General features: G+C 31.0%; 1 protein-coding gene across 4 annotated transcripts in view; it reads left to right on the top strand.

The window, feature by feature from the left end:
• The first annotated feature begins 4,313 nt into the window (after positions 1-4,313).
• The window catches only part of LOC114337594 (lachesin-like), a 204,237-nt gene continuing 184,258 nt past the window's right edge, over positions 4,314-24,292 (top strand). For 2 of the 4 annotated variants that reach the window (XM_050661061.1, XM_050661063.1), the window contains exon 1: positions 4,314-4,584. In XM_050661061.1, the coding sequence (XP_050517018.1) occupies positions 4,515-4,584 (70 nt within the window). In that variant the 5' untranslated portion in view covers positions 4,314-4,514. The remainder of the gene's footprint in view (positions 4,585-24,292) is intronic. The other 2 variants (XM_050661062.1, XM_050661064.1) reach the window with 2 other exon arrangements.

A 24,292-nucleotide genomic window follows, 5' to 3' on the forward strand; every position in this document is an offset into this window, starting at 1 on the left:
ATCTAAAAAAATATACAAGGCTATTCTAAAGTTATATGGGTCCAGAGAAAATGGGCAAAATCGGTAAATACCCATTAACTCGGTTATAAAAATCGGTGTGGCAATAAATTCAGTATGTCTAGAACCGCCTCATTTACCTCTATTCATTATTTAAGTATTTCCGATTCCCAATGAAACACACTGTATACTACTTCACCTTGATTGCGGCCCGCACGCTGTTGCAATGGCTACTATGTGGCCCAGGAAAGAAAAAGGTTGAGTATCGCTGGAAGGCTCATTGTATACAAAGTATACTAAAAATGTAACGACGTACTTTTCACATATCGAAATAGTTCTTTGGGTTGATATATAAAAAATGCGTGCTTCTTGGTTGGAATATGTGAGCAAACTGAATTGACCAGTGTGCGGAGAGCAATCGCTTGTGCCGCAGGGTTCGTACAAGACGAGCAAGATGCGCAAACTTCGAGACGTGTCTCCGATCGACCCAGTATTCTACCGAAAGCCCAAACGCAAAAAGATTCATCCACCGTCTGCTCTAATGCAAACATGCATTGACGAACTCCCAGTAGAATACGAAAACATCCTCGAGGCTACCCCGTTAGCCTTCCGTACCCACCTATAACACATCCTCTTCCCTACCCCGAACAGGGAGAAGTTGGTTTTTTGCGGTTTCCCAACTTCATTGCACAATTATACCTGTTCGTCCCTAGAAAATAGCCGCAACTATTTTCATCACTCGAACGCTCACTGTCCACGCTGCGCTCAAAAGCCACCTCCTGACCGCCGACGAGGGCCGCTGGTTCTACCAGTTGGCGTACAAGGGTTTCTAGGGAGACTGGTCGATAGCAAAGCACGGACAGTACACGTAAATGTCTATGGAACCAACAACAACTCCATCAAACTTTCTTCTCTGTTGCCTTTTTAGCCTTCTGGACACCACCGTCCGGCATAACCCAGGAACACCAGGACACGACACATGCCCCAGTGTGTTTTTCGGACTGTTTGCTTTTGCGGCCACTTTTTACATTCACTACAAACCCTGAAGAGGACTAAATCCTAAACGGGGACACTCATTGATAGCATTTCTACATAGCAATTTATTCTATACACGCAAATCAAACAATGAGAAGAAGATCGACCCATGTGCGGACGGCCTAAACGGTGAGCCACTTCACGTTGCGTTAAATCTTCGTTGATCCACCTCACAGTCTGTTGCATTTGTACAATATCAAAGCGTCTCAAGAGGCATAATTTATAACTAATTAATAAAAATACTCCACTATTTAAAACAACTGAGCCCAAACTCTGTTAATATGAAATGAAAATGTTAATATGAAATGAACTTATTCAATTTTAATTTTTAAAAAAAGAAGAAAGCGGATGGCCACAATAACAAAATGTATCATTTTCGTTTAAAATTGATAACAAAGTCGAGGTATTAATATTATATTTAATGTTGTTCAGAAGCTATTTCCTTGTCGCATTTTTATAATAATTAACTATTTAGATGGGAAATAAGCCACAATTAAATTGAAAAAAATAAGTTGAATATTAGATTCCAACACTCAACCCCCATAAAGCTCCAGGATTTGACCTTATAAATGGCGAAATCTTAAGAAATCTCCCAAGAAAAGGTGTCGTCTTAATATCCTAATAACTATTATGTTTAATAGCCTCCTGAGACTAGGCTATTTTCCAGTGCAATGGAAGTATGCACAAATTATAACGATACCTAAACCTGATAAACTTCCAACTGAAGCCAGTTCGTACAGACCAATAAGTCTCCTTCCAACTTTATCAAAAGTTTTCGAAAGGTTAATCCTTAATAGAATAGAAACAACAATACCTATAGAAAACCTGGTCCCAGATCACCAGTTTGGTTTTCGCTCAAATCGCTCAACCATACAACAGTGCCATAGACATAGATTAGTCAACAAAATAAAAGAGAGCCTATTAGGGAAGCAAATCTGTATATCAGCATTCCTAGATATACAGCAAGCATTTGATAGAGTTTGGCACGACGATCTTCTCTTCAAAATAAAAACTTAGCTAACCGACTAAATCTATCTCCTCCTTAAATCATATTTGTTTGACAGATAACTCCAAGTTAAATACGAGGGAACCCTATCCAACTATCACCAAATAAAATCCGGAGTACTTCAAGGCAGTGTACTTGGCCCATTCCTTCACCAAATTTTCACTGCTGATATTCCTATTAGCGAATATACACTAATGGCAACATTTGCGGATGACACTGGTATACTAGCATCAGACATCAACGAAACATTAGCATTTGACAAATTATAAAATCATCTCAATGAACTAGAAGACTGGCTTAGATGCTGAAAAATAAACGTCAGCACAAACAAATCTTGTCAAGTAAATTTCACAAATCGAAGAATTAGATGTCTACAACTTCACCTAAATATGTCACCTATACCTACAAAAACAGAAGTAAAGTACCTGGGCCTACACTAGACGAAAAACTTACTTGGAAATCACTTATTATAGCCAAACGAAGACACCTCGACCTAAAAGTTAAGAATATGAGCTGGCTAAGCAACAGAAGATCATTAGAAAATAAATTTACCATCCATAAAACAATACTCAAACCAGTGTGGACATACGGAATCGAGCTGTGGGGCTGTAGCAAACCATCCAACACCAAAATATTACAGAAGTTCCACTCAAAAAATATTCGTATGTTAGCTGAAGTCCCATGGTACGTGTCAAACCAAACCCTTCATGCAGACCTCAACATTCCTATCATCAACGATGTGATCGCTGATCACTCCAGATAAGAAGACACATCTTATAGACGAATTATTCAACCCGCCACTGATTGAAAGACGCCTAAAAAGACTTTGGCCAGAAGACCTAACTGCTAGGTGAATTCCAGAGAGTCGTCAATGGACGACACCTGCCATAAGCCAAAAACTTACATCATATTAATTTACTTATTACGTTATTGAAGTAGATTTTAAACTAGCAATGAATAAATAAATAAAAAATTAGTTATTTATGTACCGTCAGTAAAGTGACTCTTTATCGAACGAGTCTGATATTACGAGAAGAGCGAGCGAGGCGAGTAACAGACGAGTTCGATAATGAGTCTTTACTGACGTGGTGCATACAAAATTTTATCGCCAACACATATTTTTTTAATTTAATGTCGTCCGAACCACTGGGGTTATGTTATAAACGACAACAATGGAAAATGCATATTAAAAATAAATAGAGATTATAATATTAAGTAAATACATATTATCATCATCATCATCCAACCAATTCACGTCCACTGCTGGACATAGGTCTCCCCCAATTGTTTCCACACTTCACGGTTTTGTGCTGATTGTTGCCAGTTTTTGCCAGTTTTGCCTATATATACTGGCAACTGGCAAATACATATATTATGTACTAACAAAAAGTATACCTGAAAAATTTGTGATACAATTAAATGTCTTTTATTCCTATTTCCGTTAAAACCTGTAAGATATTGTTGATATTTTATTGTCTCTAAGAAGCTCAGATATGTCCCTGGGAAGGTTGAGTTTACTTCTCGTAGTTCTCGTTTGCTGGTATATTTGACAATCGGTTAAGATATGTTTTATTGATATAAAATAATATTTGCCAACATTATTTGATATTGGTTTTAACACTTACTTGCAATTTACAATTTATTAAAAACTTTTTAAATTTTAGACGTCATAATAATTTCATGACAGTAATGACAGATAACTTGCAAGATGGCCGCTTTTGATTTTTAATCGATAGTTATCAATATCAATAATGAATAATTACGAAATCGGTAAAGTTTTAATTTATTTTATATGAATATAATTACAAAATACTACAGCATTTCACTTATTGACATAAATTTAATTGATAATATCGCAAATTGCGTACAATATTTATAATAATGAAAGTAAATAAATTTTAAGTCCACTCAAATACTCGCCATTCGATTACTGCCATCGACCACTTAGATTCAATCTCGGTTAATTTGATTAATAGCGGCAGGTAAAGTAAAATTCTTCTTTCAGTACAATAAAGTGTTACTTTACTGCCGCAAATGAGGGCAAATGAATACAATAATGAATGACTTTGGCTTTAGTGACGGTTGACGATAAAATTAATTGTTGAGCACTGTATAATATAAATATACATATTATTCCACATAATCATATGGGTAAAACCACCGAATCTTCGAAGTGTTCACCAAAAACCGCAAACGTTATATGCCTCACCTTCCTCCGTTCCCACATAAAAGTCACCTTCCACCTCTACACCGCCATAGTGGGGACCGAAACTCCGTCAGGTTTGGACTCCCTCCGGTTTCTCAGTCACGAACCGACTTTAGTGTATCTCAAGATCCTGTCACAAAGCTCCCGGGCCATAACACGCAACTTTTGCACGGAAACTTTTGGAAAAAGTTTTTCGGCCGCAGTAAAAAAGATTTTTCTGGATTTACAGTGTTGGGTGGATTTTTTATTTAGTGGGTGATATTTGTGAAAATGGAAGTGAAAAGGATTTTGCTTGTTTTGTGCCTGTGCGTGGTTTTTACCAGTACCCTTAGCAAGAAAGGTAATTTTTTATATAAAAATTATTAATCGGACAATTGCAATATATACCATTGAGAACTTTTTTATTAAATAAATTTAATAAAAAAAATTAAATAAATTTTTAAGTCGAAAAGTACAAACAATGCGCAAAAAATACAAATCGCTTTTAATTTAACAATAATAATAATTATTATTATTCTACAATAACATTAATTATTTTAATTTTATAATTTTTGGGAAATTATTTTCTAAAATTTATATCAAGATTATATCAAGACCAACAAAAATTCACTACTCAAATTAAGAAATATTTTTTTTTGTATTCTAAAAATTGCCAAAAATATCTACAGAATTATCTCTCTACAATATTCAATAAAATTTTTCTTCCGTTATGTCTGATGAGTTGACTTGCATACAACCAATTTTGGATTTTATGCAATTAAATTATTGTACAGAAAATTAAGAATACATCTCCAAATTATTTTTGCTATTTTTCTTTTGGCCTCAGTTCGTTTTTCTTTCCATATGGGGCAATAAAATTTCGTATCCAATCAATATCACATTCTTTCGAAAAGAATAATTACACCCATAAAAACGTAGTAGGTAATCAAATTCAGGAAGATTTTTTTTATTTTTTTTTCTCAAAATTGCCAAAAAATATTTAAGTAATTACACATATATCTCTCGTCAATCTTCAATCACATTATTTTTCCGATATGTCTGATAAGTTGATTTTTATACAATCAATTTTGGATTATCGTGCAACTAAATTGTACAGAAAATTAAGAAAAAATCGTCAACTCTGTTTTTGCTATTTTTCTTTTGGCTCCGGTTTGTTTTTCTTTCCATATGGGTATCCATATCACATTCTTTCAAAAAGAACTATAAACCAATAAAAACTCAAATGAAATTTAGCAAGATTCTTTTTGTTTTTTTTTATTCTCAACATTGTCAAAAAAACATTTACATAATTATTTCTCATCGATCTTCAAACATTTTCCGATATGTTTGATGAATTATTGATTTTTATACAACCAATTTTGGATTTTCATGCAACTAAATTGTACAGAAAATTAAGAAAAATTCGTCAAATTTATTTTTTCTTTTTTTTTGCTCGGGTTAGTTTATTTTCTTATAGATGGTCATATTCTTTCGAAAGTATTACATGAGCTAATCAAAGCTCACTACTCAAATTGAGCAACATTTTTTTGTGATGGTTTGGTTTTTTTTCTATTCTCAATTTTGACAAAAAAATATTTCCTACATAAATCTGCCTGGATTCTTCTTCAAGAACATTTTTTCTTTCGATATATCTGATGAGTTGATTTTTATACAACCAAATTTTGGATTTTCATGCTACCAAATAGTTTGAATTTTATTATGCGGTTGCAAATTTTACTTTCACGTAATTTTTCGAAGTATTTTCACGATTTCTAAACCCATAAGAAATAAATTCTACATACCATATTTTTTATATTATTAAAAAATTATATAAAATGCAACAATAAATTATTATTTTTATAGGTAAGTATAGTTTTACATAGTTTTATATTTTTAAGTTATTTTTTTCCTTTTTTTTTCCCGCCTTCCTGTCCGTCTATTATTTTTTCTTCTCTAGGTATGTATATGTCTCGCTAGCTATTAAACCCCCTTAATAATATTTTTCTTTGTAATTTTCCAAAAAAACCTTTTTTTTTTTTTTTTTATTTTATTTTTTGATACTCTAGTTATAGTAAAATTATTACCAGAGAACCGCAGTTCTCGTCAGTGACGCAAAACCCCAACAACAATACCCCTACAAGCGACACTATATATACACGAAATTTTTTATTTTCTAAATCTGACTTAATTGAAAATTGGACCAAATCCCATCTTAAAGTTTAGAAAAAGACACCCAACCATATGTCAACTCTCCATTTTGGTCCAAGGGTGTGGATTTTACGGCCCTTCCCATTTAGGGCCTGTTTTTCGTTCTCGTCCCCAAAACTCCCAAAAATTTCAAAAATTTGAGTCCGACCTTTACGGCTTCTGATAATGCTGATCATTACCTTTCCAACGGATGTCAATTTTGAAAATCGGTTAAACCATTCAAAAGTTACCGAGCTCAGAAGTATGACTATATTTTTAAAAAGGGGAAAATGTTTGTGGATATGTGTGTATGTATGTGTGTGGAAAAGTTACACCGATCTGAATTTTTTTTTCTGTGTTTCAAGAGGGTGTGAGAGCCGATTCAGAACCGGTGTAATTTTTGACTTCTGACTCTGACTACCCGTAAGCCAGCTAGAGGGCTAGGGAGATACAAAATAGCATATTTTTTGGGCGTATATATATCTTAGAATCTAGGAGAGACAAGAAAACCGTAAATACACCAAATCAATAGGGTTGAGTTCAACTTTCAAATGATGCCTAAGCCATCAAGTTGAGACATACACACTGCTCACCATAGCAGAAAAACTGAAAAATTAAACTTTGAAAATTTTGGGTTTTCGACAATTACTCAAAATTTCTACCTACGAATTGCGCCAATAACTAAGCGTTTGTAGGAGGTCTTTAGTCGCGTCTAACGGTGTATACCTCATATCTGGGAAAATTCGAATTTTTAAGTTATAGGCTTCATAAGTATGATCAAATCTATTTCTTATGGGAAAAACGGTTTTTCAAGCTCAATAATTCGTGTAATACGTTCAGTTATCATACTTGCTCTTGGATGCATCAGATACTACTTGTCAATACGTTTCAAACTCATGTTTATTGATCAAAATCAGTTAAGCCGTTCAGAAGTTATAGAGCTCCAAAAGTATAATTAGTTCAGGAACTGAAACTTTTCACTTCGCAATTTTTACAGAATGGATCGATTTGCTTGAAAATTTAACAATAAGTAGTGGATAGTCCAAGAATCAAAATCTATATGATGCCGAAAGACTTTTTACCATTTTTATTATATTTTGACCGCAAATGTTGGTAAAAACATTAATTGTAAGCAAAAAAATGTTTTATACATTTTTTTGATAAAATTAATAGTGTTCGATTTATTATTTATCGAAAGTGTTAGTTTTACATAATATCGAAAAAATCAATGTTATTAATCAGTTTTCACCTAATAACTCAAAAAGTTTTTGTTTTTTTGTTCAAAACAACTTTACTTAACGAATATATACCTTTTAAAAAAGAAACAGTGTTTTTTTTTAATTTTCTTTAAGACCAATAGTAATCGAGCTGTACTTTATTATATGTTAGCTTTTCTTCGTCAAATACTAAATATTATAGTTTCAAAGTCAAAAGACGGGAAAACTATGTATTTTTCGAGGATAACTTATAGAAACTAATTTTAAATGTTTAAAAAGATCTATCTTCAAAAATAAAAATAAAGTCTGTAGCTTAAAAATTAAGTGACATAATGAAAAGAATGTCAGTCCCTATTTTTTCAGTCAAAAAGTTATCGGAAACAACCCCCTAATTACCGCCCTAATTAAAATTAGTCATCGACCTTATTCAGTATTTTTTATTTATGTATTTTTAATAGATTACAGAGGTTTGACCGGCTCAAAACAATTAGTTTTTAAAAAACTGGAGTTAAAAGCGAATAACGAATTTTTGCAGTTTCGTAAAACATGCCCTTTCCTTCAGAATAAAAAGATTAGCATCAGAGATGCGAAAAAATGTTTACATATGAAAATGTAGCGTGTTTAATTCTTAAGAACTTGGATTACGAAAATTTTTTCTACGACAAAAATTGAGTGAGCTATAGACAATTAGAACTTGTAATAACATGCAAAAACCACCTTTACAAACCCTTTCAAAGTCACCTCTTTTTTCGACTGAGAATTTTAAAAGGATTTAATATTAACAGACTTATAGATCTTATAAAAACTTCAAAAAAAATTTTTTAACAAATTTTTTATATAAAAAATAAAAAAGGTAAAGTTAAAACACCAATAAATTTTTTTTGAAAAAATAAACGGAAAAATCCAGTTGTAAGCATAATAATGTAAGTTAGCGGTGTTTTTTTGTATGGTGTACGTTAAAAACGTATTACCAGAGAACGGCAGTTCTCGCCAGTGGCGCATAATATCCCTACATGCGAGACTATTTATAAAGCTTAACGTGTATTCGATAAACATTGCATTCAACTTCATACATTTAATTTATAAATAACTTTGAAAAACTCCTGATACAAGAGTAAAAAACCGCTATACGCCGCGCCGTAAAAATGAGTGGCGCATACAATATTCCAGCTACAAAAGAGCTGATATGAATATTACGTGGCGCGATTTAATGTAATTTCATTTTGATGGAAAATAAAATTCTAGTTTTATTTTAAAAGATTTTTCCATAATATTTACTAAATTTGAAGTAAAACACGCCACAAAAGAGCAAATACTTGTTTACTTCAACTTCTTTACTAGTTTTACTTCAAATTTAGCAAATATTATGAAAAAATCTTTTAAACTAGAATTTTATTTTCCATCAAAATGAAATTACATTAAATCGCGCCACGTAATATTCATATCAGCTCTTTTGTAGCTGGAATATTGTGTGCGCACTCATTTTTACGGCGTATAGCGGTTTTTTACTCTTGTTATATATTATAACCGTCTTCTTTACATGCCATATAGAAACATTGTTATACTTTTGAGCCCAATCTCAAATGTTTTTCACTTAATGGTGGTTTCTCCTTGCACTCATTCTTTATCGTTCTCTTTCGAGAATATATATCTTCTTTAAGTGCCGTCTTCCAATCACTATCTTCACTCTACCTACCGCTGTTCTGAAGAGTTTTATTGAACTGCATTTAAATCAGTCCCTTAAATTTTTCAACCATGACACTCTCCTCCTTCTTTCTTTTACATTTCGTGTATTTATTAATCTTAGCATTTAATATCACTGTCCCCTCATTACGTGTAACAGATATTGTAACATTCTTTTAATTGTGTTTATTATTTCGTATTTTTTGTCCATTTCTCGTAATACTTTCGTGTTCGTTTTCTTCTGTGACCATGCTATTATACCTTCTACTTTCTGAAACACATTTCAAATGATTGTATGTACCTTATTTATGTGTTTTTGCTTCAGTGTCCAGTTTTCAAGACCATATTGTAGAGTCAAAAACACGTAACATCTTAGAGCTATTACTCTCAGTTCTAATCTATGTAAGGTCTTTGTTGCAGATAATTATTTTCATTTTTACAAACGTATTTCTTGCTATTTCTCTCGTGGCCTTTATTTCTGTTGTTTGATCATTATCTTTTAACTCCAGGTTCCTAGGTATTTGCATTTAGTTATCAACCCCTTCCATAATTTTGTTTGTTTGTTTGTTTGATGTTTGTATTTATCCCCTAAAAGATCGCCAACATAACATTTTTCCTAAGTTTAGTTAATGCTCCAATAAAATGCTTCTATTCGTTTTTTGTTGATACTTTTAACAACATCTAGGTCTGGATCAAGATGTTCTTTTAGATTCTGGCCTTTCAACTCCATTGAATTGTGATTGTGAATGCATTATGGATAGAGATTAAAAATTTTATTTTATGTTCATTTACTTTGATGCTCTTTTCTCTCCAATTTCACCAATACAATAATTCAGTAAAATTTGGAGGCCCTCTACTGTCTGATAGAATTATTGTACCAACCGTATATCTAAATTCATCGTATCAGCACCACTTAATAATTAGTTGGGTATATATAAAATACAACCCTGCCTAACACTTTTGGTTATTTTGATATTTTATTGTCATAGTTTTAGTCCAAGTAATGAAGCTTAAAATAGGAATACACCTCAAAATTTTTACACAATGGATCGATTTGTTTTAAAATTTGAGAATAAGTAGTGGATAGTCCAAGGATCAAAATCTATATGATGCCGAAAGGCGCTTTTACTATGGGGTTGGTTGTCACCCCACCTTGGGGGTGGAAATTTAATATTATATTTTGACCGCAAAAGTTGGTAAAAACGTTCATTCTAAGCAAAAAATGTTATATACATTTTTTTGATAAAATTAATAGTTTTTGATTTATTCGCTATCGAAAGTGTTAGTTCTATATCGAAAAATCAATGTTTTTAATCAGTTTTCTGCTAATAACTCAAAAAGTTTTCGGTTAATCAAAATAACTTTGTTTAATAAAAATGTACCTTTCGAAAAAATAAACAAAACCGTTTTTTTTAATTTCCTTTGAAACCAATAGTAATCGAGCTATACTTTATTATAATATGTTTAGCTCTTCTTCGTCAAATGCTAAATATTGTACTTTCAAAGTCAAAACACGGGAAAACTATACATTTTTCGAGGATAACTTGTTCAAACTAATTTAGAGTAGGTACCTATTTAAAAATATATATCTCCAGAAATAAAAAAGTCTCTAGCTCAAGAATTAAGTGACTTATAATGAAAAGAATGTCATTCCCTATTTTTTTCAGTGAAAAAGTGATCGGAAGCAGCCCTCTAATCACCAACCTAATTAAAATTAGTCATTGACCTTATTTGGTCGTCTTTATTTATGTATTATTAATAGGTTCTAGAAGTTTGACCGGGTTAGAATGATTAGTTTAAAAAAAATGGAGTTAAAAGCGAATAACGAATTTTTGGAGTTTGGTAAAAAATAACTTTTTTCAGAATAGAAAGATTAGCATCAGAGATACGAAAAAATATTTTATTATGAAATTGTAGTTTATTTAATTCCCAAGGACTTGATTTGCAAAATTTTTTTCTACGGCAAAAATTGAAGGAGATATTGACAATTAAAACTTGTAATAATATGCAAAAACCACCTTTACCAACCCGTTCATAGTCAACACTTTTTGCGACTGAGGAATTTAAAAGGATTTAATATTAATACCCTTATAAATCTTATTAAAACCTACTACAAGATTCTTTTTTACAAAACTTTCTAAGTTAAAAAAGAAAAAAGTTACGGTTAAAAAATCAATATTATTTTTTTGAAAAAAAAAGGAGAAATCCAATTGGAAGCATAATAACGTAAGTTAATGGTGTTTTTAGTCATTGGCCTTATTCATTTTTCTTTATTTTTTATTATTAATAGATTTTAGAAGTTTGACTGGCATATAATGATTAGTTTTCAAAAAACTGGAGTTAAAAGCGAATAGCGAATTTTGTAGTTTGGCAAATGCCATTTTATTCAAAATAGAAAGATTAGCATCATATATACGAAAAAAAATTTAAATATGAAATTGTAGGTTATTTAATTCCCAAGAACTTGGTTTGAAAAAATGTTTTCTACGGCAAAAATCGAGTGAATAGTAAATGAGTATACATATATCGAGATTTTTTCGATATAAAACTAACACTTTCGTTAGCGAATAAATCGAAAACTATTAATTTTATCAAAAAAATGTATACATCATTTTTTACTTAGAATTAATGTTTTTATCAACTTTGTCGATCAAAATATAATAAAAAATGTCCACCCCCGAGATTGGGTGGCAACCACCCCCATGGTAAAATGCTTTCGGCATTATATAGATTTTGATCCTTGGACTATCCACTACTTATTCTCAAATTTTCAAGCCAATCGATCCATTCTGTAAAAATTGAGAGGTGAAAATCTTCGGTTCCTGGACTATTTAGACATTTTCTATAATAGTTGCTAGATAGATTCCAACACAATTTTTTTTAAACGAATTTTTGAAACCCACGATGTACATGAACATATTATGTGTAATATTTTCTCTGATCACATTTTGCTACAGGACGTACGTCTTAAATCTTTTCGTCGCATTGATTCTGCTGTAAAGAATTCTATGGATAAGATTATAGGGTTTATCATATCGATATTGTCAGCATAAAACTCAGCTTGTTCTACTTTTGGTTTCCTGTCTTCTGAAGAGTCAGTAGTTTTGATACATAGTAGTTTCATTATTGTCGCTAACCAGCTCTGCTACTTCATGCATTTGCGACTCTTTTTTTTATTTCCTTCATCAACAATGATTTAGTTGTTACTGTCAACTAGTGCGAATGGAATTTTTCTGTAAAATAAAGCTTCTCATCTAGTGCTTCTCTGTAAAATAAAGCCAGTGCAAATGGTTTTTTTAATATGCTGCTAACATCCATTTTTTATGTACCAAAGATATCTCACCAACTTCGTTTAGAATTTCTTTTTTTTTCGCATTCCACGGGGTTTCTATTAGAACTCGAGAGAGAATCTAAGAGAGTTAAGAGCTTCTTGAAATACATTTCTGTGATCTTATTAGTGACATTACTTTCTTTTTTGGTATTTCATAAAGGCACCTACACTTTGACAGTGTCACGATTAAAAACAGATCTACTATCTATTTAACTAACTTGACATATTTTTCTATTAAGCAGGTATCACAAATCGTACTCACAAAAGTGTTGCTTTATATACAATAACTAGTGTGACCAACTCCAATTCAGTTGAATTCGGGACAAGGCTGAAAAAAATTATCTAAAATCCGGGACTTTTCAATGAAAATCGGGAAATTTTGTTTTTGAATATAGAACTTTAATATGCATCATTTGATTGATTATTAACATTTTTATGTTAACAATGATATTTTTGATTGGATTAATCCGCAATTGGTTGTAATGATAATCACATTTTTGTTAGTTTTTGACGTCTCGACTTTCAATCTGGAAACCGTTCTCAAAAATAGAAAAAAATTGGAAAATCAACTGATATTGGATTTCCATGTAGATATAAGCTTAGGTTAATATAAAAATATATATTGTGGCTTAATCCCATCAAAAATATCATTATTAACATAAAATTGTTAAATAATCAATAAAATGATGATATTAAAGTTCAATATTTAAAAAAATATATTCAAAAATATAATTGTCGAACATGCCAATAGAAAACAGCTTCAGAACATTTTTATGTTGATTACTTTTTACTATCATATTTTTGTCGAACGATTGAATTTGCTTAAAAATGAGAAGAAAACCTTTAAAAATCAATTTTTTGTCCAGGGATAATTTGTGGGGATTTTTGTCCGGACCCCTATTTTTCACCTCAACGAACAAAATATCTTGTTTATACTGTTTGTTTCTTAAAATCATTTGTCTTGCGATGAAATTTGCTTTAGTCCATAGGTGTTTTCGTAATCAATGAAAAAACGCGCTCGACGATCGTTTTGAATGCGGTATTATTAATATTATTAGTATTACACTCTACAAATTGACAATTTTTTTCGTCCTACCAATTCAATTTGATGTGAATTCTCAGAGGAATAGCGTACATATTCAAAAGTTCAAAATATAATTTTACCAAAACTTGAAAAATCGGATAACACGGAAGATAGAGCTTCACGATACTATACAATATCGATAGTTTTTAAGTATTGAGTATTGTATTCGTTATGCCAATGAAGTATCGTATCAAGTATCGATATCGGCAATACTTTCTTATAAAAATATCGCATTGATATTGATTTCGATACGATATCGATACAATACTCGATAAAATATCGACATAAAAAGAATTATACATCTGAGCTTGCTGTGTAGGCCCTTTATGCCCACTTTTGCATGCTTGGCAAATGGACATTATTCTAAAAATATTACGAATATTGCTTATAACTTATATGTATATTCTTATAAAGATTGAATATGGCTGAATGCTTCTTTGAAAGTCGACAAATACTTACTAATTCTGTATTGTTTAAAAACTACTTTTGAAAATATAGGGAAATCCCCGGAGATTCGGAATAAATCGCAATTCGGTATTTGTTAAAAATTATTTTTGAGTCATCATCACTTACTTCCATAATATTGCCACAAATGCCACATGATATAAACAGTGTGTATAAATCATAACAGACATTTACTCACTCTCAAGAATTTCAAGTTCATGCACTCAAGTGTAAAATATTATAACAGCTGATGCTTGGGTTGCAGATCACTTATACTTTTATGTAATAAATAATTATGATCTAAATACCTATTCCACAAAATATAATCAAACAACTGTGGTGTTTTATTTTTTTTTCTTGATATCGATATTTTCAATAATATTGAGGCAAGTGTATCGACAATACAAGAGTATTGTATTGATTTCAGATAATGAGTATCGTATCGACATTAATATTGCTAAGGTATGTAAAGTATCGGTATCGTATTGGTTTTCGATACGATATCAATACAATATCGATATTTTTATCGAATATCGTGAAACTGTAACGTAAGACGGAAGCCTTGTCCGAGTCGCCGGGACACAACTTCGTAATTCGGGCCATGCCCCAGATTTTTCGAACTAGTTGGTCACACTATCAATAATATATGATGAGTAATTAATATTTGTGCCTTCTAATAAAATAATTTTTTCGTTTATAAAATTAATGAACAAGTCAACTGTTGATAAAAGACGCGGACTTGTCATATAGTAATAGTATAATTAACTACTATTCGGTAGAATTTGCTAATGTCGTAATAAAAACCATTGATAGCTTTGGTAACATTCCTTATTGTATTGTAAGGATTGCGTTATTAAAGCTTCTAGATTAAAATCGGCAACCGCGAGAGCGATTACATCAAGCGAACAAAAACCTCGTTATTTTTCTGAAGGGTCTAACTCTAACGTAACGAGCAAAACAATAATTGAATTGCACATTTCAGCGCCTGCACTTTATTTTAATAACACAAAAAACTAGCAAAGCAATTGACTTGACATTGCTACTAGCTCAATAAATGAACATAAATTACGGCGATACCGTGTAATTTTTCGTGTCACAAGCGAATTACATGAAAATTTGAATTTAGGTTCCTTTTACCCTACAATTCTTCTCGGGGATAAAAAAATATACGTTCAAGATAATTTCGAAAGTGGATAAATCGACTAATTCTAAACAACTTTCATTCTATAGAGTTTTTTCACTAAGTCAATACTTTTCGAGTTATTTGCGAGTGAAAATATTAATTTTTCAATTAAAAAAACCACGTTTACAGACAGTTTTTCGCAAATAACTCAAAAAGTAAGTATTTTTTGGAAAAAAATATTCTAAGTAAAAATGAAGCTTATAATAAAAACAAAAAAAATGTGTGTTTTGAAGTATGTTGACCCAGATGAAGCAGAGTTGTATCTCATCTTATAATACAGGGTGTAACAAAAATACAGGTCATAAATTAAATCACATATTCTGGGACCAAAAGTAGTTCGATTGAACCTAACTTACCTTAGTACAAATATGCACACAAAAAAGTTATAGGCCTTTGAAGTTATATGGAAAACTATTAGAGATTTTTTAATGAAAATGGACAAGCGGCATTCATATAGCAGGAACATCTTAAAAAGAAATTATAGTGAAATTTGTGCACCCCATAAAATTTTATGGGGTTTTGCTCCCTTAAACCCCCCCAAACGTTTTTGTACGTTCCAATTAAATTATTATTGAGGTACCATTAGTTAAACACAATGTTTTTAAAACTTTTTTGCCTCTTAGTAATTTTTCGATAAACCAGTTTTAATCGAGGTGCGATTTCTTTTTTAATATGTTCATATAAAAAATTTATTGGGGTTTTGTGCCTTTAAACCCCCCAAATGTTTGTGTACGTTCCAATTAAGCTATTATTGCGGTACCATTAGTTAAACACAGTGTTAAAACTTTTTTGCCTTCTAGTATTTTTCTGATAAGGCACCTTTTATCGACATGTGGATTATTTTCTAATATGGTTCAAAATTTACCTCAAACTGTATGTAGGTAATTTGTAACACAGTATTTCTCATGATCATCTTTCAGTGCGTCACAGTTTTTCGATTTCTTTCTAACGCATTAAATTGTATGTGAGAGAAAAAAAAGGCACGTCGGTGATTACATTTCGTCGGTGACATTTTTATAACATTTCTTCTAGTTATTCTAGTTGTCGATAGATGGCGCCATAATAATAATTTTAATTAGAAAATAATATTACAAATATAATCTGTATAATTTATAAGACTATACAAATCAAAGAAAATACCATTTTATAAATGCAAGAAACACATTTGATTTGTTTTTATTCCAAATTGAAAATAAAATGTGACAACTGTCAGATTTAACTAAAATGTCATGTTAGAATAAATGTCATAAATGTGTATTATCACGGACTTACCCTTTTTCCTATCATTTGTGACGCACTGAAAAATGATCATGAAAAGGACAATAGTTATTTATGAAACAGTTCGTGAAGTATGCTTTTTGCGAACGCACGCGATATTTAGAGCACGAGCGACAACGGAGCGAGTGCTATACATCGCGTAAGTTCGGCAAAAAGTACTTCACGCACAGTTTCATACAATATTTTATCTACAATAAACAAATAAAAAAACTAACTCTTCGTCACTGGAATTATTTCTATTCTACAATTTTTAGAACTTTGACATTTAAAAATCCTAACTACTTTCAAACCACAAAACTGTCAAAAATTTTGTTGTAAGTCATTGCTCATATTGTCATCACCATGACAACGCGAAAGTTAAGGTTATTTGATTATACGAAAGTGTGCCAAAAAACCCATTGAAAGTGTGTGAAAAAGTAAATCCCATTTAAAATACATTGTTACTTCACGCACACTTTAAACCCTTCAAGCACTGCTATCTATAATGACAGTTTTCACAAACTAAAAACTTATACATAATATGACATAGAGTAGATAAATAAACTTTCATATTACATATTACCAGGTCTCTATAATCGTACGCAACAGTATACAAATGTGTTGGATTTGACAAATATTCAAAATATCTCGATAAAAACTAGCTTTTCGAAAAAGTACTAAGAGGCAAAAAGTTTTGAAAACATCGTTTAAGTGATGGTGCCACAATGATCAATTAATTGGAACGTACACAAAAGTTTGGGGGGGCTTAAGGGAACAAAACCCCTATAAAATTTTTATGGGGTTCACAAATTTCACTATAATTTTTTTTAAGATGATCCTGTCAGAAGAATGCCACATGTCCGTTTTGAATAAGAAATCTCAAATAGTTTTCGATATATTGGGAAAAATCGATTTTTATTTTATAACTTCAAAGGGCTGTAACTTTTTTTAGGTGCATATTTCTACTAAAGTAAGTTATTTTAAATCGAACTCTTTTTGGTCCCAGAATATGCGGTTTAATTTATGACCTGTATTTTTGTTACACCCTGTATATTACTGGTTTTTTACGCATAACTCGGTTAGTTTTTCTACGAAATGCTTAAAAAACCATTTTGTATGCTTTTTTAAGGTTAATAAATAAGATCATTTAAATGATTTTTTTAAATCTTTATTTGACAAAATTTTTTTATTGATTCTATAATTGACAAACCTTATATCCATATGAGGTTCTCCATATTCCCTCAGTATTCAGATTGTAATATCTTACACCAAGCCGTGATAAAATCAATTGTGAATGGTCTCAGATCGAACTTCTTAACTAAAATTATCCAATACCTCAATCAACGCTAAAATATATACAGATGGATCAAAAACGGAGCTAAATACAGGTCCGTCAGTTTTTGTTTCAAACATAAATCATATTGAAAAGTACAGAATCTCAAATTATTGTTTCCTTTTTTACCGCCGAGTCCTTTGCTATTGAAAAGGCACTAAAATAGTGTGCAACTCAAATATGCACGAATGTGGCAATAATTTCAAACTCATAATCAACATTACTAGCTAATAGCGGTCACCCAATAAACCAATTCCGAAATGCCTTAATTTTGAAAATTAAAAAATTAATTATGGATCTTAAACAAGAAGAAGTACAAAAACAAGTGAACATGGCCAACAGAGCAGCAGGATGTCTCAACAACACAATCTGGAGAAACAAATACCTCACAACGGAAACGAAAACAATACATCAAAATAATAAATCTATAAAATAAATTGTAAAGCGGTAACAGTTAATTTCATTTGGGGTGCGAATTAGGGGCAGCTTTTCACGATTTTTTTACCAAAAAAGGGACCAAGTGAATTTTGAGCGTAACTCGATTAGTTTTGGTGCGAAAAACGTTTAAAAAATGAAATTAAACCTTTTTTTAGGCATTTTAAAACAGTTTTGTCTGAAAAGTGCTTCATATTTTGGTAATTTCACGTTGTAATATTCTATTTGGAATTTGACGAATAAGACCTACTTTTCATGAGCTACTACTTTGCTTCTACTGGATCCATAGATTTCATAAATACACCATCTTTTTCGTTTTGCTAAGAATATTTTTTCGATAAAATACTTACTTTTTGTTTTATTTGCGAAAAATCATCTGAAAACCTGGTTTTTTGTCGAAAAATTATGATTTTCACTAGCAAATAACTCTAGGAGTAATTACTTAGTGAAAAAAACTCTATAGAATGAAAGTTGCTTAAAATTAGTCAATTTATCCATTTCCGGACTTTTCTTGAACGTATGTTTTTTTCACCCTCTGAGAAGGGTGGCTTTTACGCCTAAGTAAATGCAACCCTGGGCTCAAGTCCAATAATGAAGTAGAGAGTAATAGTAACCTTAATCCAAATTTTCAAGCAAATCCGGCATGAAAAGGAAAATTGCACTGCAAAACTGTCATTTACCGGGCTATAATTGAATTGCACATTATTTCAGCGCCTGCATTTTATTTTATTAACACAAAAAACTAGCAAAGCAATTGACTTGACATTGCTACTGTAGAATTTAATTGGACAGACGTCAGAAAAATTATGACATACGACATAATTAGTGGTTTATGGAATTAAGTAATGAACATCCTTTATCCTTCAAATTGTTGGCATTTTTTACTCATTTGTAACTGGGTCAACTTTTAAGAAGAACCCGTTTGGTTGAACGCGGACCAAAAAAGCAAATGAGTGTAACAACCTTTCAGCTGTTCCGAATTAATTAGATAGTGAAATAACAAATTACAAACACCTGGTAAAATTATTGTTATTTGTGGTAATTCTTACAGATATTAGATTCAAAATCAACTTTAAAAAATTAGTAAGTACAAAATTAAATTGACTATCAAGAGTTCTCACTGCATTCAAACTACCTTTGAAAAAAAATTAATCAAATTTAATGTGTATGCACCGTTCAATATCCAGTCTCTGCTGGCTACGGGCTCACAACAAAATGCAATATCATTATAGATTTCTTGTCAGACACATGCACGGTTCTATAGGATTTTTACTTGAACATGAAATTTTTCATGATCGTGTAGATGTAGATTTATATCCTTTGTTTATCCTAAATGTTATAACACCTTATCCGTGGTCCAGTATTGTTTGTCTACTAAAAATATGTTGATAGTAGCCACCACCCTAGATGAGAAGCAAGTGACCCCGTAGTTTCCCATCGTATTTTCTTCTATTAACAAGTTATCCGATAATTTCGTATTATAGTCCAGGGCGCATCTGTTTTGAGATGGACGTTGAGAGGTGACTCAAATTTTTTTGCAAAAATTGCTTGGAAATAAATCAAATAATAATATTTGAGTTATCCTCCCTCTCAAAAAGGTCCGGAACATTGTTTAAATAATCAAAATGTAAAAAAATGAAGGAAAAATCGATGTTTTCCTTCGTTTTTTGATTATAACTTTAAAAGTGTTCATTTTAGAGAAAAGTTGTACTAACATAAAAGTTGCGTAATTAAATTTCCTACAATATAGAATTGGTTACAAATTTAAAAAATAGTCATCCTAGTTGCAAAATAGCAATACTTGCGAAAAAACCATACAAAAACAAGTATTCGCACTTTACGTTTTTCAACCATTTATGCTACACTTAGGACCTTCATATTTCATCCAAAAAAACTTTATGATACAGTAAAATAATACTGTAAATTTCATTAAGATCGGTTCAATAGATTTTGCAAAATAAATTTTCCAATCCAGCTTTCGCAAAAAAATTCATTTTTTCAAAATGTTACAGGCCTGAAAATAAAGCAGATAGCAAGTTGGAATTTTTTTTTCTCATATAAGTGTACCGTACCTTTCATTTGAAATTTGCAAAATTAAAATCGATTAATTACCACGGCGTCAGAAAATTTTTTAAATAAACATTCATTTTTGGTGCTACGCGCAGGACAGCGGTGTTCGATTCACACAAGTTGATTTCCACCAAAATTTCTTCCAATCTTTATCTAATATATTATTTTCTTACTCTATATTTTGTTGTATTTTAATATTTTAATTCCACAAAAATCAAACTAATTTTATTATTGTTTGTGAAATATTGTTTAAACAATTGCATATGTTTCAAAATAATAAACTTTTATTCTCTAAGTTAAAATATATGAACAAAGAAAGTTTTTGCTAATAAAAGTGTTATTTCAAATGACAAAGTATGTGTTTTTATTTTGTAATAAATAAATTTATTTATTTATATCGAAATGTAATAAAAATTAAAATGTATCAATCATTATCAAAGGTCATTGGAATGCCCAATCAGAGCAAACTATCCGCTGTCCTGCGCGTAGCACCAATAATTAATGTTTAACTTAAAAAAAATCCTGACGCTGTGGTGTTAATTGATTTTAATTTTGCAAAATTTCAGATGAAAGGTACAGTACACTTCTATACACAAAAAAAAATTTCAACTTGATATCTGCTTTATTTTCAGTCCTGTAACATTTTGAAAAAATGAATTTTCTTTGCGAAAGCTGGATTGCAAAATTTATTTTGCAAAATCTATTAAACCGATCTTAATAAAATTTAAGGTATTGTTTTACTGTATCATATAGTTTTTCTGGGTGAAATATGAAGGTCCTAAATGTAGCATAAATGGTGGAAAAACGTAAAATGCGAATACTTGTTTTTGTATGGTCTTTTCGCAATTATTGCTATTTTGCAACAAGGGTGACTATTCTTTAAATTTGTAACCAACTCGATATTGTAGGAAATTTAATTACGCAACTTTTATGTCAGTACAACTTTTCTCGAAAATGAGTACTTTTAAAGTTATAATCAAAAAACGAAGAAAAAAATCGAATTTTTCCTTAATTTTTTGACATTTTGATTATTTAAACAATGTTCCGGACCTTTTTGAGAGGGAGGATAACTTAAATATTATTATTTGACTTATTTTCAAGCAATTTCTGCAAAAAAATTTGAGTCACCTCTCAACGTCCAAATGTACTAATATTTTTACAGATGCGCCCTGGTCTATTAGAGATAGGATTATCTCCAAGAGTTTCCAATTCTTAAGTTTAGTCAGCTTTGCTTAACATATTCCACAGGTTTAGGTTTACAATAAGTATATCAAGCTGTAATAAAAAATTTGCTTTACCTGCTAAGAATCTCAAGCAAAATTTATAAATAAATAGTATTATTTATTTATAAATTTTTAATTAATAGTCTTGTTAATATCTTAGAAATTTAGAGTTGTTGTAAAAATTATATTGATACTTATGTACATTATATTATATGTACAGTCAATGTAACATGAAGCAGACCTTTTTGGCCAAGAAAACGGTTTTAAAAGGGTGAGAAATTATATAGCTAATTAGATATAAATCATATAGGTAACTGTGATAACTAAAAAAACTTGTAGGTACTTAAACTTTAGGTTTTTTAATTCTTGTTATTTACTTTGAGCAACTCCTATTGGAGATTCGAAATCATTAAGTTTATCTTGATCTTATTTACACCGTTGATTTAAAAATCTCATTTGTGGTTCTGCAAAACTATCTCCTTTTTAGCACTTATGGTCGTCTTTCGCCCTACTTATACCTTGTTTTTTTATGAAACAGTAAATACATGTACCGGGTGTCCCAATAAGAATGGCTCTCGGCCATATCTCAGGAACGGTTTATAGTAGAGCTTTGAAATAAAAAATTTTATAACAAAAGTTGCCTCAGGAAAAGCCTGGAAATTATTTTCATAATTGTGGGTCCACCGCTAGAGGGCGTAATTGAATATCAAAAATAAAAAAATCTAAATTTTACAAAATTTTCCTAATGAAGGGGCACTGGAAACCCGATTATTGTATTCCTCATCAAATTCTGCGCATATTTGATTCAACAAGTTTAACTCTACCTTTGAAAATAAGAGGTGGGGGTGAGTGGGAACCTTGTTATGAAAAAATGGCTGTAAGTCCGGTTCTGCTAAATCAAATTTTGAAAACTGGGTCTTGTTGAAGACAGATCTTTTTCTTCAATGTAAGCGTGATAATTTTGAACTATCCTAATAAGTAATAAGCCAGCTGGGAGGCGTTATTTAATTTTTTTCAGAAATCTAGTTTTCTTTGGAAAATATTAAATACAAGTATGCATTTTTAATCATACTTTATAAAATTAGATTAAATTAGCAATAGAATAGCGAAAACCGCATGTCGATACCTTTTGTCTATCTCAAGATATCTCGAGAAATGTGTAAATTTTATACATAACTGTTACTATAACCGGTAAACTAAGTTAATGGAAAGTAGTGTGCTGTGGAAAAAAACAAAATAACATTTTCCAGATGTCAACGTATAAAAATATAATTAATTAAAACAACAATATAAAGAGAAACAATACTATTAAAATTAAATATAACACAGAACAAAAAGAACTACTTAGTGACGACCTAAATATTCAAATTGTTGCCCATCATACACTACTCTAGAATACATTATCCAGAGAATACTAAACGCCATTCAAAGCATATCGAGAGCAGAAATTGAGACTGCTGTTCAATCTACTGTTGAAAGAGTAAATGTTTGCAACGAAAATGATGGGCAAAAATTTGAACGTTTATGTCATCACTAAATAGTTGTTTTTATTTCTTTGTAATAGGGCTTTTCAACGCTTCTCATTTGTTTCGAGCCTCTGTCATATGCCGTATAATCCGTGTATAATATTAATATACGAGATGTGAACGAGGCTCGAAACAAATGAGAAGCGTTGAAAAGACCTAATATACGTTGACAGCTGGAAAATATTTCTTTGTTGTTTCCATAGCACACTACTTTTAATGAATTATTTCGTTTACCGGTGACAGTAACAGCTATGTTTTTAAATTTACACGTTTTGTAAGATATCTCGAGATAGAAAAAAGGTATTAATATGCGGTTTTCGCTATTCTGTTTCTAATTTTGTCTTGTTTTGTAATGTGGTATTAAAAATGCATGTTTGTATTTAATATTTTCCAAGGAACACTAGATTTCTGAAAAAAATTAAATAACGCCTTCTAGCTGGCATATTACTCAGTAAGTTGGTTCGAAATCATAACTTTTATATTGACGAAAAAGTCTGTCTTCAACAAGACCAAGTTTGCAAAATTTGATTAAGCAAAACCGGACTCACAGCCAGTTTTTCATAACAAGGTTCCCACTCACCCCCACCTCTTATTTCCAAAGGTAGACCTAAACTTGTCGAATCAAATATGCGTAGAATTTTATGAAGAATACGATGATCGGATTTCCAGTGCCCCTTCATTAGGAAAATTTTGTAAAATTTAGATTTTTTAATTTTTGATATTCAATTACGCCCTCTAGCGGTGGTCCCACAATTATAAAAATAATTTCCAGGCTTTTCCTGAGGCAACTTTTGTTATAAAATTTTTTATTTCAAAGCTCTACTATAAACGGTTCCTGAGATACGGCCGAGAGCCATTCTTATTGGGACACCCGGTACATATTGTAAACAGTTCTCTTGTAAGGTGCCCCAAATATTCGAGTATCTTATTTTTTGTTCTTTTCCCAGTCGGCCTATTTTTTGTCTGTCAATGAATCATAATAATCTTCGTATATCAATTTAAAAAATATCTTACTCCGGAATACAAATTTTTTGTAAATTGTTATTTGTAGTTAAATTACTTAATTAATATTTCGGGACTGGTTTTTTATATTTTG

The sequence above is a fragment of the Diabrotica virgifera genome, chromosome 9 (assembly GCF_917563875.1).
Source record: "Diabrotica virgifera virgifera chromosome 9, PGI_DIABVI_V3a".
NCBI lineage: Eukaryota > Metazoa > Arthropoda > Insecta > Coleoptera > Chrysomelidae > Diabrotica > Diabrotica virgifera.